This window comes from Dipodomys merriami, unplaced genomic scaffold, assembly GCF_024711535.1.
Source record: "Dipodomys merriami isolate MVZ:Mamm:240054 unplaced genomic scaffold, mDipMer1.0.p SCAF_39, whole genome shotgun sequence".
Lineage (NCBI taxonomy): Eukaryota > Metazoa > Chordata > Mammalia > Rodentia > Heteromyidae > Dipodomys > Dipodomys merriami.
In genome coordinates, this window is record NW_027205492.1 from 5,505,281 (window position 1) to 5,524,034 (window position 18,754).

At 50.4% G+C, this 18,754-nt stretch overlaps 1 protein-coding gene across 8 annotated transcripts in view; it reads right to left on the reverse strand.

The window, feature by feature from the left end:
• Slc13a3 (solute carrier family 13 member 3) overlaps positions 1-18,754 on the reverse strand; it is a 52,459-nt gene that overhangs the window by 8,261 nt on the left and 25,444 nt on the right. For 5 of the 8 annotated variants that reach the window (XM_069989907.1, XM_069989902.1, XM_069989904.1 and 2 more), the window contains exons 5-10: positions 16,386-16,571; positions 11,899-12,024; positions 10,167-10,262; positions 9,451-9,555; positions 6,263-6,360; positions 3,629-3,741 (exon numbers count right to left, since the gene is read on the reverse strand). In XM_069989907.1, coding sequence (XP_069846008.1) covers positions 3,629-3,741; positions 6,263-6,360; positions 9,451-9,555; positions 10,167-10,262; positions 11,899-12,024; positions 16,386-16,571 — 724 coding nt within the window. The remainder of the gene's footprint in view (positions 1-3,628; positions 3,742-6,262; positions 6,361-9,450; positions 9,556-10,166; positions 10,263-11,898; positions 12,025-16,385; positions 16,572-18,754) is intronic. The other 3 variants (XM_069989903.1, XM_069989909.1, XM_069989905.1) reach the window with 3 other exon arrangements.

Sequence of the window (18,754 nt, forward strand, 5' to 3'; positions counted from 1 at the left end):
TGAGTTCAAGCCCCAGAACTAACAAGAAAGAAAGAAAGAAAGAAAGAAAGAAAGAAAGAAAGAAAGAAAGAAAGAAAGAAAGAAAGAAAGAAAGAAAGAGAGAGAGAGAGAGAGAAAAAGAGAGAGAGAGAGAAAAAGAGAGAGAGAGAGAAAGAAAGAAAGAGAAAGAAAGAAAGAAAGCATTTGCCTTACAACTTGGCTTAAAAGTTACTTTCAATGGGCAAGTTAGAAATGCTTAAAACATTTCACTCTAGTTTCCTTTTATAAATTTAAGGGGCTGCAGGAATTCCCTGAGGACTTGTCACAGCCCCCTCTCCTGGCTCAGAGAGATACTGCAAGGAAAATCCCAGGGCTGTGGGCTTTTCCCACCCCATCTCAGACCACAGCGTTGGTAGTGTGGGCAATTAAGAGAGGCTGGCAAGAGAGGGCAGTGGAGACTCGGGGTGAGCAGCCATGAGCTGCTCCAGCTTGGTTCCCAAGTGACCAGCCTCCTGCTGATGTCACAGTGGCTGCTCAGGGTCTTAGCTTGGCCTGCTCACTGGAGGGAACTCTTGACAATTTCAGAAGACAGGAAAGCCTCCAGTTTCAGGGGCTCAGTTGGAGATACCAAAGGGGCTCCATCTGCCCCTTCTCATCCCCTTAGGAATCAGAATCTCTGTTTCCTTTACACCTTCAGAGATTGCTGGGAGAATATCCAACAAAGAAAGGCAGGTGTAAAGGTCCTGGGGTTCAAATGAGTGTGTTTGGCTGCAGAGCAACAAGGGGCCAATGGACTGAAGGAACATAAGGAAGTAGGGAAAGGTCATTATCAGTGCAAGGTGGGTTGGAGGGGCTGAGCTACGTGCAACCTTGTGCCTGGCCCAGTACATCCTGGGTTCTTGAGCTGGAATGTGCAGATTTGTGAGCACATGGTTTTGCAAGAGGCTACCACAGAAAGGATAGCGAGGGGCCCAAGATCTAGCAAGCACTAGGACCTGCTTCCATCCTGAAGGGAGAGCCTCACATCCCAGCCTCAGCTGGAGCGGCAAAGGCTCTGCCAGGACCCTGCTCAGGGGCCAGGAAGCAGGAGCAGTGGCTCCTAGCCTGGGCCTTGCTGCCTGGGAATGGCCGGCAGCAGCTGAGGCTGGGGCCAGAGGCAGCTACCAGACAAAGGCCCTGCCAATAGGAAACCCCAGCCCAGGGCCAGGCCAAGAGCCAGACTGGCTCCCAGCATGCACAGCGCTCCCACAGCCCAGCCCCAGGAGCACTGTCTCCTCAACCTTCTGCCATCTGACCCCCTTAGGACACAGGGTCATCTCTTTCTCCAGACGCCTGCCTCAGGGCCCGGCTGGGCTAGCCACTGTGGCCGATCACACTGCACCTGACCAGCTGCTCAGGCTGCATACCTCCCTGTCATCCTAAATTCTAACTGTTCCTCTTTCCAACATCCACTCTCCAAGCAACGGGCTATGTTCCGAATTCTACATACACACTGACTCACAGACTCATCATCACACAGCCTTATGACTCCCATTTTACAGATGAGGGAAACGAGGCACAGAGAAGTTCACTAAGCTGATAAAGATCACACAGAGGTGGAAGATGTTTCCTCAGATTCCATTGCATGGCCTCTTCAAGGCCTGGAAAACTTGTCACTTCCTCCAGAAAGTCCTCCCCAGTGCAAGAAAAGTCAGACAGATCCAAGTTCCAATCCCAGCTCTGCTACCGATAACCTGTGCTACCTACAAGAGTCACTTAATCTCTCTGGGTCTTGTAATTCCTAGCATGGAGACAAAACCAAACAAAACCCCTTGTGTTCATTTGTCCTTTTGTTTTTTGAGTTCTATACCATTGTACATGTTTTTTGTTTTGTTTTGTTTTGTTTTGTCAGTTGTGGCCTGAACTCTGGGCCTGGGCGCTGTCCCTCAGCTCTTCAGCTCAAGGCTAGCACTCTACCACTTGAACCACAGCACAACTTCCAGCTTTTTCTGCTTATGTGGTGCTGAGGAATCATACTCAGGGCCTCATGCATGCCAGGCAAGCACTCTACCACTGAGCCACCTTCCCAGCCCCTGGACATGGGCCTTTAATGAACAAGATAAAGTATATTTTACAAAGAACCTTACTGCGCCATCTGCACTCCCGTTAGTGGAGCGTTGGGGCCTCCTTGCCCGGATTCGCAATCAGTAACCTCAGACCCCAGAGCGGCCTTGGCCATGGTCATAGCTTCCCCGGGGGGGGGGGGGGGACAGCCTGAGTGTGCAGATGTGCCCTGGACGAGGGGATGTAAGGCCTGGCTGTCTCTGATCAACCGTATAATTCTCAAGGGCCTGCTCGGCTCTCAGTGGTACTTGGTGGGGTGTGGTCTGCCTCACAGAGCCCCTCCCCCTCTACGCTCCTCCTCTTCCCCAGGCCGTGACTCCTGCTGGCAGCCATCTGGGAGTCTGTCCTGTGGATGAGGGCGGGAGGAAGCAGGTGCCTGTCACACTTGGGGATACTGAGTAAGAACTTTGATCTGCAATTAACCCATGGGAAAACTAGAGCCCAGAGAGGCTAAAGAGCCTGCCTAAGTGCCCCAGCAGGGAATGGCAGCGCCCAGATTCGAGTTCAGGTGTGCACCCCAGTCCAGCTGCTGGCCAGCACACGCTGTGAACAGTGCTGTGCATGGTCACGGTATCTAAGGCTGAAACTGAAAACAGCTCCAAGGGGAACACCATATGGGAGGGGCTTCCGGTTTCCTTCGCTGACTGAGGTTTCCAGCACCCTGGTGGTGCAGCCCCATGCCCCTATGCATGCTGACCTTGAGCCCCAGCTCTATCACCCACCTGCAGAGGCAAGCTCTCAGCCTTGAGTTGGTTTCCTCAGCTGTATGGTGTATGGGGGCAGCCACAGTGCCTGCCACAGCAGAGTTGGTGAGTGGAAACTGGGCCGATACCTGCTCAGTGTTTCAGGCAGGGCCTGGAGCCTGGGAAGCTCCAGGTAAAATGCAGTGGTGCATTATGTGAATGCAATGGTGCATTATGCACACGTTGGGACCTGAGGCCTGGCTGTCTCTGGGAGCCAGCCACCCCTCACCTGCACTGGGGCACTCATTTCTCTCACGCTGTCCCAGCCCTGGCCCCAGGGCTCACAGGGGCCTCCGGAATAACATTAATAACAGCATTAAACAATGTCTGTAACTAGGTTTATCTAACACTCATGCCACAAGAGTCAGGAACACTGACTGGCTCTAGAGTCAGACTTGCTGGATTTGAGTCCTGACCCCCACAGCTGTGTGGTCTTCAGCAGCTGACTCTACCTCTCTGTGTCTGGCTTCTTTACCTATAGAGTGGGGATAATAATGGCGGTGTCTAACTCTCAGGTTTGGTGGGGGTTTTCCTGGAATTACAATATGGGAAGTATGGTGACGGGTGCTTGGTAAGAGGCAAGAACCAGCTACTCCCCTGGGCTTATAGGCCGTTGATCAGTGTCAGCCCTGGTGTTCATGCTGAGACCACCTCCAGCTTCTGAGGGACTGGATCAGACTTCATTCCTCCCCATCTCTCCAGCGTCAGGTGCCGAGGGCAGGCCCACCAGCTAGGAATTATGACTGTCCCAGTGTGACTACCAGTGTGACTAAGCTGGCCTGAAACCTGCACCCAGCTCTTACCTCACAGCCTTTGGCCATAGCGAAGCCTCCTCCCAGCAGGAGAATGATGTTCCAGGGCACGGTCTCTTGGGCCTTCTTCCAGCTCAGTAGGGGCTCCGTCTCAGTGATGGGAGCTGGGCAGAAAGAGGGGCCACTGTCCAGGGTGCAGGCACAGCGGCCCTGCACCTGCTGGGCTGGTTGTGCTCTGCATCTGCAGGTGCCACTTCAAGGGAAGGCCCCAAGTGTCATGATGGGGTGTCTACTGTTTAGAATGAGAATATTCAGCGCTCCTATAGCTTGAGAATATTCCAGAACCAGGACTTTTCCACAGGCAGGACTTTGCTTATATCTTTCAACAGCCTTTGTGCCTTGGTCTATTTTTTCTTCATTTACAAGAGTCTTCTCTTTATATCTCTTTGTTCTGGGGGCAGGAGGAAGGAAATTTGGAAAAGTAGAAAGGAAGGGTCCTCTGACCCATGAAATTATGCCCTTGCTTTGATTTCTGCAGTGAGGCAGTGTGCAGCCTGGATGGCAAGCACAAAGCGGTCACAAAACTCCTGCCTGGCAGGAGAGGGGGTGATCTGGGATTGCCATTTGCTCTCTGTGTGTGTGTGTGTGTGTGTGTGTGTGTGTATGTGTGTGTGTGCGCACGCGCGCTCCATCACAGTTTCGTGTCAACAGACAAAATAAAACAGGGACCCAGCACGCAGTCTTCCTATAAAGTTTGATCTACACAGGGCAGCAGCCAGATCAGACATGGGGGCTTAGGACCCCGGGCTGAGGCAGGCACAGGCCTGGTTTCAACTTTCACGTTCAACTTTCATGTCCACGGACTGGCCATCGAGGAAAGAGAGTAACATCTGCCTGCTTTCTGTGGCCTCTGCTTGTCCTGCCTGGCCGCAGGACTGAGACAGTTGCCACCCTGCGTCTGCTGTGCATCAGTGCTAGCTCGGTGGGCATCCGTGTGGGTGGTCCCTGGTCTCTAAGATCTCTCACAGCAGGGGCAGGAGGCGCCTCTGGGAACCCTCCCTTGGAGAGGCCCAGAGGATCTCCTGCAGTTGCAGGAGGTCACCTGGCAAACTGGCAACACAGCTGGGGTAGTGGTCATTTAGGTCATGTCCCTCCTCCACAGCCCCCATTGATGCACTGGACATCCAGTCCCCATAGGGGACAGAGATAGGGATGGGCACCAGGGTCCCATGGGGCCAAGACCTCCCTCTAGGGAAGATCTACTCGTGAGGACATGCTGGACCACAGGTGTCCCCTCTCAGCCACAGCGTGGGGGACAGAGACAATGGGGCAGCTAAAGGTGCAGGTGAGGTGGGTGTACAGAGGGAGGCACTGGGCTGGGCGGGCTGGGGCAGTGAGGAGCAGGCCCGAGGAAGCTGTGCAGGAGGCACTAGCGGCAAGTGCCTGCGGAAGGGATCAGATATGGCAAAGCCATGAAAACACGACAAGGAAGGAGATAGGCAAAACCAGGCACTAAAATGAAGAGATCCAGAGACAAAGCCAAGAAGCCATGGCCTCTCTGGAGATGAGAAGGTGATGGGGAGGGGGAGGGCTCAGCAGGGAACATGGGGGAGGGGAAATCATCTGGAAGTAGGACAGAGACAAGAGTGGGCCATGCCACTGTAGAGGCCCCCAGCCTGCAGAGGTCTCCTGGGATCCAGCTCCCCCTTGTGGGACCTGGATCCCCACTCCTGGTACCCTGCCTGCCCTCCTGCCCCTCCACCCTGTCCTCCTCCTGGAATCCTGCTCCCCCTCCTGGCTCCCAGCTGTACTGCAGTAGCTTTAGGAACCCCTGCCTCCTTCTGGATTCTCAAGCCTCACCTGCTGAATTTTCTATAATGTTTTATTTAATCAATAGAAAGTTGATAGATTATGATCTGTTTCCAGCTTCTTTACCCAGAGCTCCTGACTGTCTCAGGCAAAGGCCAGTGTAGCCTGGACCTGGGGGTGGGGCCTGCCCCACCTTCCAGGGAGCCTCTGCTGGGAGCCTGTGGGGTCCTCAGTGCAACCTGAAGGTGGCCTTCAGGTGCACGGTGGCTTTTAAGAACTGCCTTTGAGGCCTGGGACCCCTGGGACCCCAGCACTTGCGCTTCCCTATAAACCCAGCATGGGGATTTGCTGCCAGGCCCCTTGGCAGTAGAACTGCAGTTCCCACGCTGGGCCAGGGGGTCGCCAGGGCTTGTGTAAGGGCCACACACTGAAGTCTGTGGGGCTTTGTGGGCTAAGAGGCAAGAACAGAGGCCATTGTCTACGTACTTACATAACTGAAGACAGTTCCCACACATTCCTTGAGAAAACGCATAACTATTCATGGGTACTGAAACCTGAAGTTCACATAACAATTATGTGTTGGGAGCTATGTGTCTTTGGATTTCTTTCCTTTTTTCCCCCAGCTATTTGAAAATGTAAAAACCATTCAGCGCTCCTGGGTTGTACAAAAACAGTTGCTGGATCTGACCTGGGAACAGTTGCTGCTCACACCTGCCTTAGATTGTCGCCTCAGGCAGCCTGAAGTCCCTGGAGGAGGTCACAACTTAGCTCAGGGGACAAGCAGGCCACGTGGTTGGCACGGCCAGGCCTCTCAAGACTGCAGACTCCCACATCCCACATCCCAGTTCTCTCCAAGACCCTCTGCGGCCACCATACCTTTGAAGTCAAACCACCACTTGAGCGAAGGCCTCTGGGACGGGAAGAAGAATAAGATGATGACAATGGTCACGCCGGTGACTGCGTCGGAAATGAACCTACAACAACAAAGCCCCAAACATGAGGCCCTGGCTCTCAGCAGGCCATGCACCATCTGGCAGGTTTGCCAAGGAAACTTTGTGCCAGGGAATTATGCCCACTGGGAAGGGCACAGTGGGAGGCTGGGCTGCCAGCCACTGGCCTGCACTGGACCCACCATGGAGCTCCGTCCCGACGTGTTTGATGCTGCTGCTGAGCCTGTGCTAGGCCAAGGACCTTGGAGGAGGCCTGGAGCAAATGGAGGAATCTGAAACCCATGGGGCATCGGGGTCCATGAAGTCCTCCCAGCCTCCCTCACTTAGACTTCTGTTCCGTGTCCCAAATGTGCTGGTCCAGCCAATACTTGAGATGGAACTGTGGTTTTCTGGCTCTGAGTTCAATGAGGGCCAGAGTCTATTGCTCACAAAGCTCCTTTGGCTGCAGGTTTGGGAAGAAGAGCTGGAAAGGCTGCCCTGCCTCCCTCCAGCAGGAAAATGCAAAGCAGAACACCAGTGCTGCTCCGCTCAGCTGCCAACAGGCTGTCAAAGCAGCTTTGGTGAGAGAGACAAGCGTGGCATATGGGGTCACACACTGGTACTGGGAGAATGGAGTTCCCCTCAGGAGGGCAGCTGGTGCCCCAATTCAAAATTTTCCATGTGAAGACTCTGTGATTCAATTACTCTCCCAGGAACAATCCTTGGGAAAGAATCAGATTGTCCCACAGATTCTGTGCAGGGAGGTTTTCATCCACAGAGTGATACAAAGTAGGGATTTCGTGTGTGTGTGTGTGTGTGTGTGTGTGTGTGTGTGTTTTCATCCACAGAGTGATACAAAGTAGGGATTTCGTGTGTGTGTGTGTGTGTGTGTGTGTGTGTGTGTGTGTCCTGGGGCTTGAACTCAGGGCCTTGTTGCTGTCCCTGAGTGTGTGTGTGTGTGTGTGTGTGTGTGTGTGTGTGTGTGTGTGTGTGTGTGTGTGTGTGTGTGTGTGTGTGTCCTGGGGCTTAAACTCAGGGCCTTGTTGCTGTCCCTGAGCTTTTTTTTGTTCAAGGCTAGGGTTCTACCACTTGAGATACACCTCCACTTCTGGCTTTTGGGTCATTTTTTGGAGATTCTTATCTAACCTTACTTTTAATATGGCTATACTTATCTCACAAACTTTCTTTTGGGGGCTTTGAATCATGATCCTCAGATCTCAGCCTCCTGCATAGCTAGGATTACAGGCGTGAGCCACTGGCACCTGGCTCCTTTCTCTTTTTAATATGACTGTTTAGTTCCTTTTAGCTGGGTGTGGTGATGTATGCCTGTGATCCCAGCTCAACCAGAGGCAGAGGTCGAATTACCAATTGCGGCTTGCCAAGAACAAAACAACAACAACCTACCTACCTAAAAAAACAATTATAGCAAAATGAAAGGGCCGGGGTGATGGTTCAGGAGGTAAAGCACCTGCCTAGCAATCAGGAGGCCCTAAGTTCAAATCCCAATACTGTGGCTCCTCTCAAAACAATGCCCATCCAGGAACGATTCAATATTTTGACCATGCCATGGTCAGGACTATGTATCTGTGGGAACTTACAGCACCTTTGAGATGGTGTGCTTATTGCCTGTAGTTATACTTCTATAAAACACATGACAGTTAGGTAAAAGAAACCCTGCTGAGGTACAAGATTTCTTAACAGAAATGTGATCACACTAATTATATTATTTGTAATCTGCTTTTTAAATTTTCTAATAGCCAAGGTTATGCACACTCACCAAAAATTCAAATGATGTTAAACTGAAAAAGTAGAAATAACTGTCTTTTCTCTGTGCTGTTGGGCTCCTGGAGATCAGGCTCAATATGCACATGCATGTTTATACACACACACACACACACACACACACACACACACACACACACACACGTGTGTGCATGGGACAAGAGTAGTATAATATAATCATGGACAGCCTGCTATTTCCAACCTCATTCCTTTTATTTTCCATTACTGAGGTTTGAACTTCGCTTGTTCGGATCTCTCGCTTGCTCATCTTCGCTTGTTCATCGTTGGTGTTCTACCATTTGATCCATACTTCTAGCCCAGCTTTTTCTTGGTTATTTTGGAGACCGAGTCTTATTCATGTTTCTACCTGGGTTAGCTTTCAGCTATGAGCCTCTAGATCTTAGCTTCCTGAGTAGTTAGGATTACACTTGACACTTTATTTCTTCTGTAAGTACTTAATAGAGACTATGCAATACGAGCATTTCATAGTGAGGAATCAACTCATTCCCTACAGGTCTGTATTCCCTACAGGGCTGTGACTAATGCTGCAGATAAAACCTTGCCTTTAAAAAGCAAGTTGTATTTCAATGTCATTGCATAAGTATTCATACTATTTTACAGATGAGGAAACGGAGGCTTGGAGAGGTAAAGTGATTGCCATTCCCAGGTTCCCAGGCCTCAGATAAAAGAATAAAGACCTTGTGGGAAGGCCCCTCCCTCCTTCCACCACCTGTCCTTCCAGCTTGCCAGGCCACAGGACTTCCTTCTGTCCTCCAGACTTGCTCAGTCTCTTCCTGCCTCAGGCTGCAGAAGATATTCTCAGAGTAACTCCACTCACTGCCTTTACCTCTGCCTTTTCTGACTTCTGGTTCTTTCTAGAACTTTCCAGTGTCAATGCCCTACCTCAATATTTTATAATGTAAATGGTTTGCTTCTTCTTCACAGCATGCAATTAAATGTTTCCACTTCTGTCTGTGTCCCTGTCACCCAATGTGACTCCACATCACAGTCCTCCCAGAGGAAGGGAGGCAGGGGAGGAGGGTGAGTAGAGGAAGAGATGGAAGGAAAAAGCATTGTCCACAGTTGGGCAGCTGTTATGGGACAGAGCTAGAATCAGATCCAGTTCTATCTGATTCCCAAGGCAGAGCTCCTGCCACTTCGCAAACCTTATGTGCTATGCAAACCTCAACAACTCTCAGAGGGCAATGAAACCAGAATGACATGGTGACATGGTGACATGGGGCGAGGTAAAAGCCAGCCTAGGGCTCCCAGCTGCGCCATCCCTCCAGCTCCACAGGCCCACCCTAGACCCCTTCCTGCAGAGCTCCATCCCAGAGGTCCCCAGAATCTCACCCAGGGGTGAAGAAGCTGGCCCAGCCAGGGATGAACTTCGGATCCCGGGAGAAGAGGAGGACGGCGAATGCACAGAACAGGATAAACACGGCCTGCTCTGCAAACCTATATCAGGAGCGGGTGGGTTTGACAAACATGGTCTCAGGCAGGCAGCACTGCCCACCCTGGTCTCTGAGAATAGACAGCAGGTCATTCATTCTCAAAGGAGTCCCAGGGTAAGGGACAGACAGACATGGAGAGAGGGGTAAAAAGACAGAACCCCCCCCCACTAAACCCCCTTCACAGACTGGGGAGGGAGAGGGTCCCAGAGCAAGTTAGCACCCTGCCCAAAGCCAGAAGGGAAGTGCTGGCAGATGGGCCATGAGAGGCTAGCTGAAACCTAGCTATCTCACCCAGTGGGAGGTGCACATTAATCAAAGCCCTAGGAGGCAGAGACGGTGCCAGCAGGATTCTGGGAAAGGTGCCTAGGTGGGGAGGGAGCAGATTCTCACCCAGAGCTTTGTGGCCTTCCTGGTGACCACCCCAGCACCAGGGCAGGGCCGCTGCTCTGTGCTGGGAAACTGCCACCCTCCCTCCCCAGGCGGTGGTCCTAATGCTTCCCCAGGGATGGGACACAGCCAGGACAAGGCTGAAGTAGCTCCCTGACAATCCCCCTGGCAATCGAACACATCCTCTCCCCATTCCCTCCCCACCTCCCCCACCAGACAGCCACGTACTTGGTAGGCCCCAAGTTCTGGAATTCTTCCTGAATCACAGCTCTGGCCTTGTCTTCTGCATGAGTTTGTAGCTCCGATTTCTTCTTCCTCCAGCCCCTGAAACAGAAAGACAGCATTTAGGAATGGTGACTGCGGGTGGCAAGCATGGTGACCTTCTCGCCCACTGCCTATCCCCACTAACCACTCCCCAGTGGCCACTTGGACTCCCTGCCATTTGTCGTCCATTCCTAAAAGTGTGGCCCCCATCTAGAGCACAGCTGACCTTTAAAAAGTGAATTGTAAGTCATTATGACACCCAGGCTTATGGGTGGAACAGCCCGCAAATAAGCAGATGAAACCAGTGGAACAAAATGGAAAGCCTAGAAACTCAACTGCCTCACAAATGGGGAGTTTTGCTGATGAAAAAGTTGGCATCTCAGATTGGTGTAGCTAAACAGGCCATTTAGTAATGCCGTTGGACACACAGAGCACTGGAGGGGGCTGAGTGACCCATTTGACATGAGTACCAAGATCATATAATGGGAAGGGGTCCTCTCTCATATGGCATTCGGCAACCTGGACATCCATGGGCAAAAAGGAGGACTTTGGACTCCATCCTCCTCCTGTAGACAGAACTTAAAATGAATCAAAGATCTGAAGATAAGAGCTAAAAACTGTAGAGATGTTAGAAGAAAACAGAGGGGTAATTAAGATTAAGCACCAGTCTCTTAGACATCAAAAAGAATAAGCAACCAAACACAGAGAAACGAGACTTCATGAACATTGAAGTTGCATGTTCCAGTAAATGGTGTTAGGATTACTAACAGGCAGGAAGGGTAGACACCTGTGACCAGAACAAAGTTCCACCCAACTTCCTACTGTACCCCAACTCCAAGAGAATCCCAGGTAGTGAAAAGATTTAAATGTAATATATATACTACAAGAAAACACAGGACTGTTTGTATAACTGTCTGGAAATGTTTTCTAAACTGTAATTGAAACTTCTGAATAGTGCTAAACTCAAAAATTCTAAAAAGAATTCTGCATAGGAAAAAGCACAATAAATCCAATCAAAAGCCGAGCGCCAGTGGCTCACACCTGTAATCCTAGCTACTCAGGAGGCTGAGATCTGAAAATCACGGTTCAAAGCCAGCCTGGGCAGAAAAGCCCGTGAGATTCTTATCTCCAATAAACCACTAGAAAACCAGAAGTGGCGCTGTGGCTCAAGCGGTAGCACACTTGCCTTGAGCTGAAGAGCCCAGGGACAGTGCCCAAGCCCAGAGTTCAAGCCCTACAACTGACCCCCCCAAAAAAATCCAATAAAAAAACAAATAAGTTGGGTCCTGGTGGCTCACACCTGTAATACTAGCTACTCAGGAGGCTGAGATCTGAAGATTGAGGGGCAGGCCCAGGCAGGCTCCAATTAACCATGAGAAAACCAGAAGTGGCACTGTGGCTCGAGTGGTAGAACGCTTGCCTTGAGCTGAAGAGCTTAAGGACAGCATCCAGGCCCAGAGTTCAACAATAACAAAAAAGACAAATCAGGAAAATACTGACATTGCATATTGAGGAATAAGTAATGTTTTCTAATATAAAGAATAGCAATGCTTACTCATGCTGTCCATTTACCAGGTTTCAGATTTCCTTAATATTTTCACTACCCACAGGGAGCCAAGAGCAGGTGGTGGTCCAGGGTGCTGGGAAGCTTGGGGCTGTCTCCCTGCAGCTTCCCCAGGAAGGTGACATGAAATACCTTAAGCGAATCCCCACATACAGGAAGGTGATCCAGAGCCAGCCCACTAGCAGGAACAGCACCATGAGCGGGAAGGCGAAAATGAACCAGGAGCCGAAGTTGACCACATCACACTGAGGAAAGAAGCTGCAGAAGAACAGGGGTGAGGGGAACCTGCTGGGCCCACAGCCCTACCCAAGGCCCACAGGGTCCAGAGGGGTGTGGGAGGGCCCTGGGAGGCATGGGAACAGCCTGTTCCTCTGCTCCAGACACAGGAAGCACTGCCTCTTCGGTGGAACTCTAGGTTCTGACTGGCGCTGCCTGTGTCCTGCAGGCCAGTGAAGCAGGTAGGTCAAAGTATGGTGAACCAACTGCAGGGCTCGGCTGTCATTGGCACTGTGGTGACTGAGCAAGAGGACGTCCAGCCGAGTCAGACCTGGGCTTCGTTTGGCATGACATGATGTTTACATGCTGGTCATTTGGTTAAATGTTCTTCGGGAATGTTTTTAGCCAAAGAAAACACTCAGTGCGGTCCAACCTCTGCCCTCCTCTTCTGTCCTCACAGAGCCTAGGCAGAGGCTACGGCAAGCAGCGGTGTCCTCAGATCTTTCTGCTAGTGCTCATCCTCTGTTTGTTGGTAGATAGATGTCATCAAACCTGAGAGGACTGAGGGCAGACACACCCATGCTGGGGATGCCTGTTGCCTCTTCACCCCAGCCATGTGTTCTGGAGAGGAAGTTGGCAAAATGCACAGATCCTTATAAATGTGTGTACCTCTTTATGCAGGAACTCTGCTGCTAAAATATATCTTTTAAAAATCTAGAAGATATGTGGCAGATTGGAAAGAAAGAAAAAAATGTTACAAGATGATATGACAAAAGTAGATAGAATTTTAAAAAGTAAAAAAAAAGCAGATAGAAACAAACTCACTGTCAGGCATTTCTAAATGAAGAAACAAAAGTATGGAGTTAATGCCTAGTAATATGCAAAATACTAATAAATAATGAGGTAGAGATTTTCTGAAGTGAGTAACTATGCTTATGTGATTAAAGGGAAATTTCAAATTGTAGTGGATATGTGGCCAGTCATACAATTCATAACAGCAAAATAGTAATAAAATGAAAACAATCATAAACTGGGCATGGTGGCATGGGCCTGTAATGCCAGCACTCAGGAGGCTGGGGAGGAGGATCCAGAATTTGAGGTTAGCCTGGACTACACAGTGAGACTCTGTCATAAACAGAAAAGAAAAATGGGCTGGGAAGGTGGCTCAGTGGCAGAGTGCTTGCCTTGCATGCATGAGGCCCTGGGTTCGATTCCTCAGCACCACATAAGCAAAAAAAAAAAAAAAAAATCTTGAAAAAGAAAAGAAAAATCAAAATGTCATAAGTTAATACAAAGTGTAATACTCCAAATAAGATAATTTATCCATTAAAATGTATGTTTCCTGTAAAATTTTAATGATTAAAATCAGGCCATAAAACTGTAGCAATTGTATGTTGTCAATAATATTAAATAGGGTTAGGAATGGGGCTAAGTGGTAGAGTCCTTGCCTAGCATGCATGAAGCCCTGGGCTCCATTTCTCAGTACCACATACACAGAAAGAGCCAGAAGAGGCACTGTGGCTCAAGTGGCACTGTGGCTCAAGTGATAGAGTACTAACCTTGAGCAAAAACAGCTCAGGGACAGTGCCCAGGCCCTGAGTTCAAGCACCAGGACTGGCAAAAAAATTACAATAATATTAACTATGTATAGACATCATTAAATATATGGTGATATAAAAGACTAGAAGGAAGTCTGATATCAGTTGGATTGAAGTGTTTCATAATGTGCCTGTGTCATTTTATAATCAGATGGAACGAATAAAATGGACCTCCAGGGCAGCTGTGTCTGTGCCCAGGCTCCCACAGCCCCTGATTGGAGGTGCAGAATCATGCAGCCTAGATGGAAAGCCCCCTTTCCATCCCAAAGGCCTCAGGCTATGCCATCGAACGTTGCAGCCAGTTTGCAACAAAAATTCTAGGCACCAGTGGCTCACATCTAGAATCTTGGCTGCTCAGGAGGCTGAAATCTGAGGATCACGGTTCGAAGCCAGCCTGAGCAGGAAAACCCATGAGATTCTTATCTCTAATTAACCATTTTAAAAAGCCAGAAGTGGAGTGTGTCTCAAGTGGCACAGTGCTAGCCTTGAGCACAAAAGGTCAGGGACAGCACCCCGGTCATCAGTTCAAGCCTCAGGACTGGGACAGAAATAAATGAAAACCAAGAACAAAACTTCTAAGCTTGTCTTTCCATAGCTCCAATGCTTTCTCCTCACTTTTTTCAAACTCAAGGCAAGCCTTGTTCCCATGTAAAAACCACCACAGCAGCTGCCCCCCACTCCAAACTCAGTTCCCGGCCCTGCACGCCACAGTCCTTGGCTTCCTGTCCAGATCAGGGGCTGGGCTCCTACAGATCCCGGCACCAATGCTCAGCCACCCTGCCAGCAGTACACTACAGGGAAGAAAGGGCTGAGCTCAGCTTCTCCCATACTAGAAGAGGACAATATTGGCTTCTGGTTGTTCAACTACCAACCAAAGCCATGAGGTTCAGCCAGGTCTCCTTCAAAGGATAGAGATCAAAAGATGCCGAGGTTTGTTGCAAAACTCTGTGTGTTCACCCTGGCTGGCAGCGTGTGCAACTGGGTCCTGGCTCACAGCCTCAATGAGAATCTAGGCAAGGCCCAGCCCCCTTCCCTTGTAATTCTAACATGCCCTGTTTTGTTTAGTTTAGTTTTCCACCAACTACTAAAAGGAAAGAGTTTAGAGTTCTAGAATGTAGTGGTAATTCACCAGACCAAACACAGGTAGGGCTATGAAAAAGTCCTGGAAAATAACTTTTTTTTTCCTTTTGAGATAGGGTGTTACTATGTAACCTAGGCGGGCCTTGAATTCATGATGCTCCTGCCTCAACCTGCTAAGTGCTGGGATTATAGGCATGGATCACCATGCTTGGTGAGGGGAAGTAACTCATGAGTCTAGCACAGGGAACCAAGGCCACTTTCCCTCCATTGGGCTTGTAGGTTTGACTCTGCTTGAATGCCAACATTTGGAACCATACTGAATACGAGTGCTTATGTACAAATGCTTATATTTGCACTTATGCAAATCTAATAAACATATGCTACATCTCCACTGCCATAGCTGGAGGTGGAGAGGGGAAAAGGGCATTAGAAACACGGCTTCTCAGAATCCTGGAATCTGAAGATCACAGACACAGAATCTTGGAGGACTGGATCTTTATTCTTCCTTTGATTTCTTAGAAACTAGAGGCCAGGATGGTAGAACAAGGTTGTGAGTGGAGAATTTTCTTCTATTGTCAGCCACAGCACGGGCAGACTCAGATCTCACAGAACGCACTACTTCTCTTGCCCCATCCAGCAGGGTTTTGTTGTTGTTGTTGTTGTTGTTTTGTTTTGTTTTTGTTGTTCATGGGACTTAAACTCTGGGCCTGGGCGCTGTCCCTGAGCTCTTCAGCTGAAGGCCAGTGCTCTACCTCTTGAGTCAGAGCACTACTTCTGGTTTTCTGAGTGTTTATTGGAGATAAGAGTCTCATGGGCTTTCCTGCCCGGTCTGGCTTTGAACCTCCATCCTCAGATCTCAGCTTCCTGAGTAGCTAGGATTACAGGCCTGAGCCACCAGCGCCCGGCCAGGCTTTGCTTTTTTACAGTGTCAGGCCCTCCTCTGCTCTGGCACACCATGCCTTCCCATCTAAGCCGAAGGAAAGCTGGAGTTCTCAGACAGTGCTATGCTTTTAAACTTCCCCCTTCTCACCTCTGCTTTGCACAGGCATGCCAGCCTCCCTTGCCTTTTCCCCTCCGTCCCTCCCTCCCTTCCTTCCTCTCCACTTTCTCCCTTCTTCCCTCCTTTCCTCTCTTTCTTCCTTCTTCACATTGTAGAGAGCATCTCACTATGTTCCTCAGGTTGTCCTCCAACTCGTGGGTTCAAGGACTACTCCTGTCTCAGCCTACTAAGTAGCTACCACTGCAGGTGTCCACCACTACACCCACAGGCTGCCGTATCTGTTCTCTTTTCCTGCTGATCCTCTCTGTGTGAAATGCTCTGCTGCCGGTGCTCACATAGCGCCTGCTCTCATCTCCAGCCATCTGCTCCAATGTCACCTTAGCAAATAGAGGACCCATGACCCAACTGGCCTATTATGGTCCACTCTTGTCACTGGGACCCTCTCAGCTATCAGGGCTTTTTTGTTCACTGTCTCTCCCCTATTAGGATAGCAGGAAATAGCACTCATGGGTGAGTGTTCCACATTCCCTGGGTGGGGAATGAATGGAGGAAGAGGAGGAGAAGGAGGAGGAGGAGGAGGAGGAGGAGGAGGAGGAGGAGGAGGAGGAGGAGGAGGAGGAGGAAGAGGAGGAGCAGGAGCAGGAGCAGGAACAGGAGGAAGAGGAGGAGGAGGAGGAGGAGGAGGAGCCCACCTCTGGTTGAGGCACAAAGACACTCTAGTTTACCTCTTGAGCTGGCCAAGCAGGATGAGGTTGGGGGCTGTGCCGGTGAGGGTGGCGGTGCCCCCAATGCTGGCTGAGTAGGGGATGGAGATGAGGAAGCCTTTCCAGACATTTTTGCGGTATTCCTCCTCCTCCACGGGGTCAGCAGGTAGATCCAGCTGGGCCTCAGCCTCTTCTGCGTGACCCCTGCTTTCAATGACATCAAGGGAAGGTGTTCAGAGTCCCTGGCCTGTTGTAGGCTATTCTGCTTGCTGCTCGGGGGGCTGAGGAGCCAAGGGGCCTTTCCTGAGGCAAAGCAGATGCAGGTATGGATACCCTCTACTCAGATATCAATGCTAAGAATTTTTCCTAAAGAATGGATGAGACAAGGGTTTCCAGTGTGGATGCAGGCTGCTCACCACAGCATTAAATGTCATTTAAATAAAAAACAATAAAACATCCATCCAAACACAATCCTCGCTCTCAATGCTGTTAGCATGGTGACCTGGATGGCTGTTTCCTACAGAAGCTCAGTGCCCAACAGGTGCAATACTACTTGGACTTTTATTTAAAAGTGTTGGTGTCTCCTTGAGCACTGGTTCATGCCTGTAATCCTAGCTACTCAAGAGGCTGAGATCTGAGGATTGTGGTTTGAAGCCAGCCTGAGCAGGAAAGTCTGTGAGACTCTTATCTCTAACTAGCAAAAAGACAGAAGTAGAAGCATGGCTCACATGGTAGAGTGCCAGCCTTGAGTGAAAAAGCCAATGGAGAGTGTGAGACCCTGAGTTCAAGCTCCAATACTGGCACACAAACCCGGAGAGAGGAGGGAGGAGCAAGGAGAGAAGAGAGAGAAAAGAAAAAGAAACGAACAGAAAAAGCCATGTGTCATGAATATACAAGTATTCAAAAAGACTAGAATAGGGCTGGGAAGGTGGCTCAGTGGTAGAGCGCTTGCCTTGTATGCATGAGGCCCTGGGTTCGATTCCTCAGCACTACATAAGCAAAAAGAAAAAAGCCAGAAGTGGTGCTGTGGCTCAAATGGTAGAGCGCTAGCCTTGAGCTGAAGAGCTGAGGGACAGCGCCCAGGCCCAGAGTTCAGGCCCCACGACTGGACCCCCCCCCCAAAAAAAAGACTAGAACAAAACTAAACTAAGTTAAACTAAGTTTATAACCGAGTTCAGCCCACTAGGGTGGGCTCCGCACACCACAGTGAGGCTCTGCCCCCCCCCGCCCTCCCCCCATCCGCCTCTCTAGCCACCTCCCACTTTGTTCTCCTGTACATTCATTAACCGCCTGCCACACTGGCCCTTTTACTCATGAATTTGTTTCTACAAGCTCCTAGAGGCCAGGGCTTGACTAAGCCCACTGGAACGGGAGGCAAGGCCTCCCTGAGTGCATCCCTAGGGACTGATATGGGCTCATTGGTAGATGCTCAGCTCTGCCTCCAGCAACCCATTGTTTCCGGCTGCTTCATCCAGTCAAGTCCAGGGAACCTGGCTTAGAAACAAGTGCTCCCATCTGTGCGCACTCTGGCAGCCGGACCTCATGGGAACTCAGGCTTCAAAGGAGGGGCTCTGTGTCATGCCTCTGTCCTCCTGGCAGGGGAACTGTGGCTCTGCCAGGTTTTGGATACATACATATAATCAGAAGGCAGGTGGAGTGACTGAACCCGATGACCCTGACCTTGACCCTGTGCTGCAGTGAGGACCCGCAGGCTGAATGTGACGTCCCTGTGCGGATGTCAGGTCATGATGTCGAGGGGAAGGGCTGTTACTGGGCTGCAGGGCAGTGTGGGCCTTTGAGCCTCTTCTTTTCCCCCCACTTTGGTGACTCCCAGGCAACCTGTGCTCTCCCGCTGTCCTTGCTCCCTGCCTTCAAGGGAAGAGCACCAGGACCCTTGGCCCCTGGAGACCCTCAGAGAGGAATGTGCAACTGTCCTTCCCATCACGGCCAATTTCTATCCTATTCCATCCTATCCTTTCTTCTCTCCACCTACCCTACCCTACCCTAGCCTATCCAGCTTACATCATCCTAGCCTGTTCGGCTTTTTAAGTACCAGACTAACCTGGCCTGGCACTCTATCCTCCTACCTTTGCCTCTCAAGACTGCAGGTGTGTGCTACCACATCTGGCTAACAGCTGCTTTTTTTTTTTTCCTGCTGGTCCCGGGGCCTGAACTCTGGGCCTGAGTGCTGTCCCTCAGCTCTTCAGCTCAAGGTTAGCCCTCTACCACTTGAGCCACAGCGCCACTTCCAGCTTTTTCTGCTTATGTGGTGCTGAGGAATCGAACCCAGGGCCTCATGCATGCAAGGCAAGCGCACTACCACTGAGCCACCCTCCTGGCCCAACAGCTTCCTTTTTAATGGAGGTCACTGATGGCTATGCCTAAGCTAC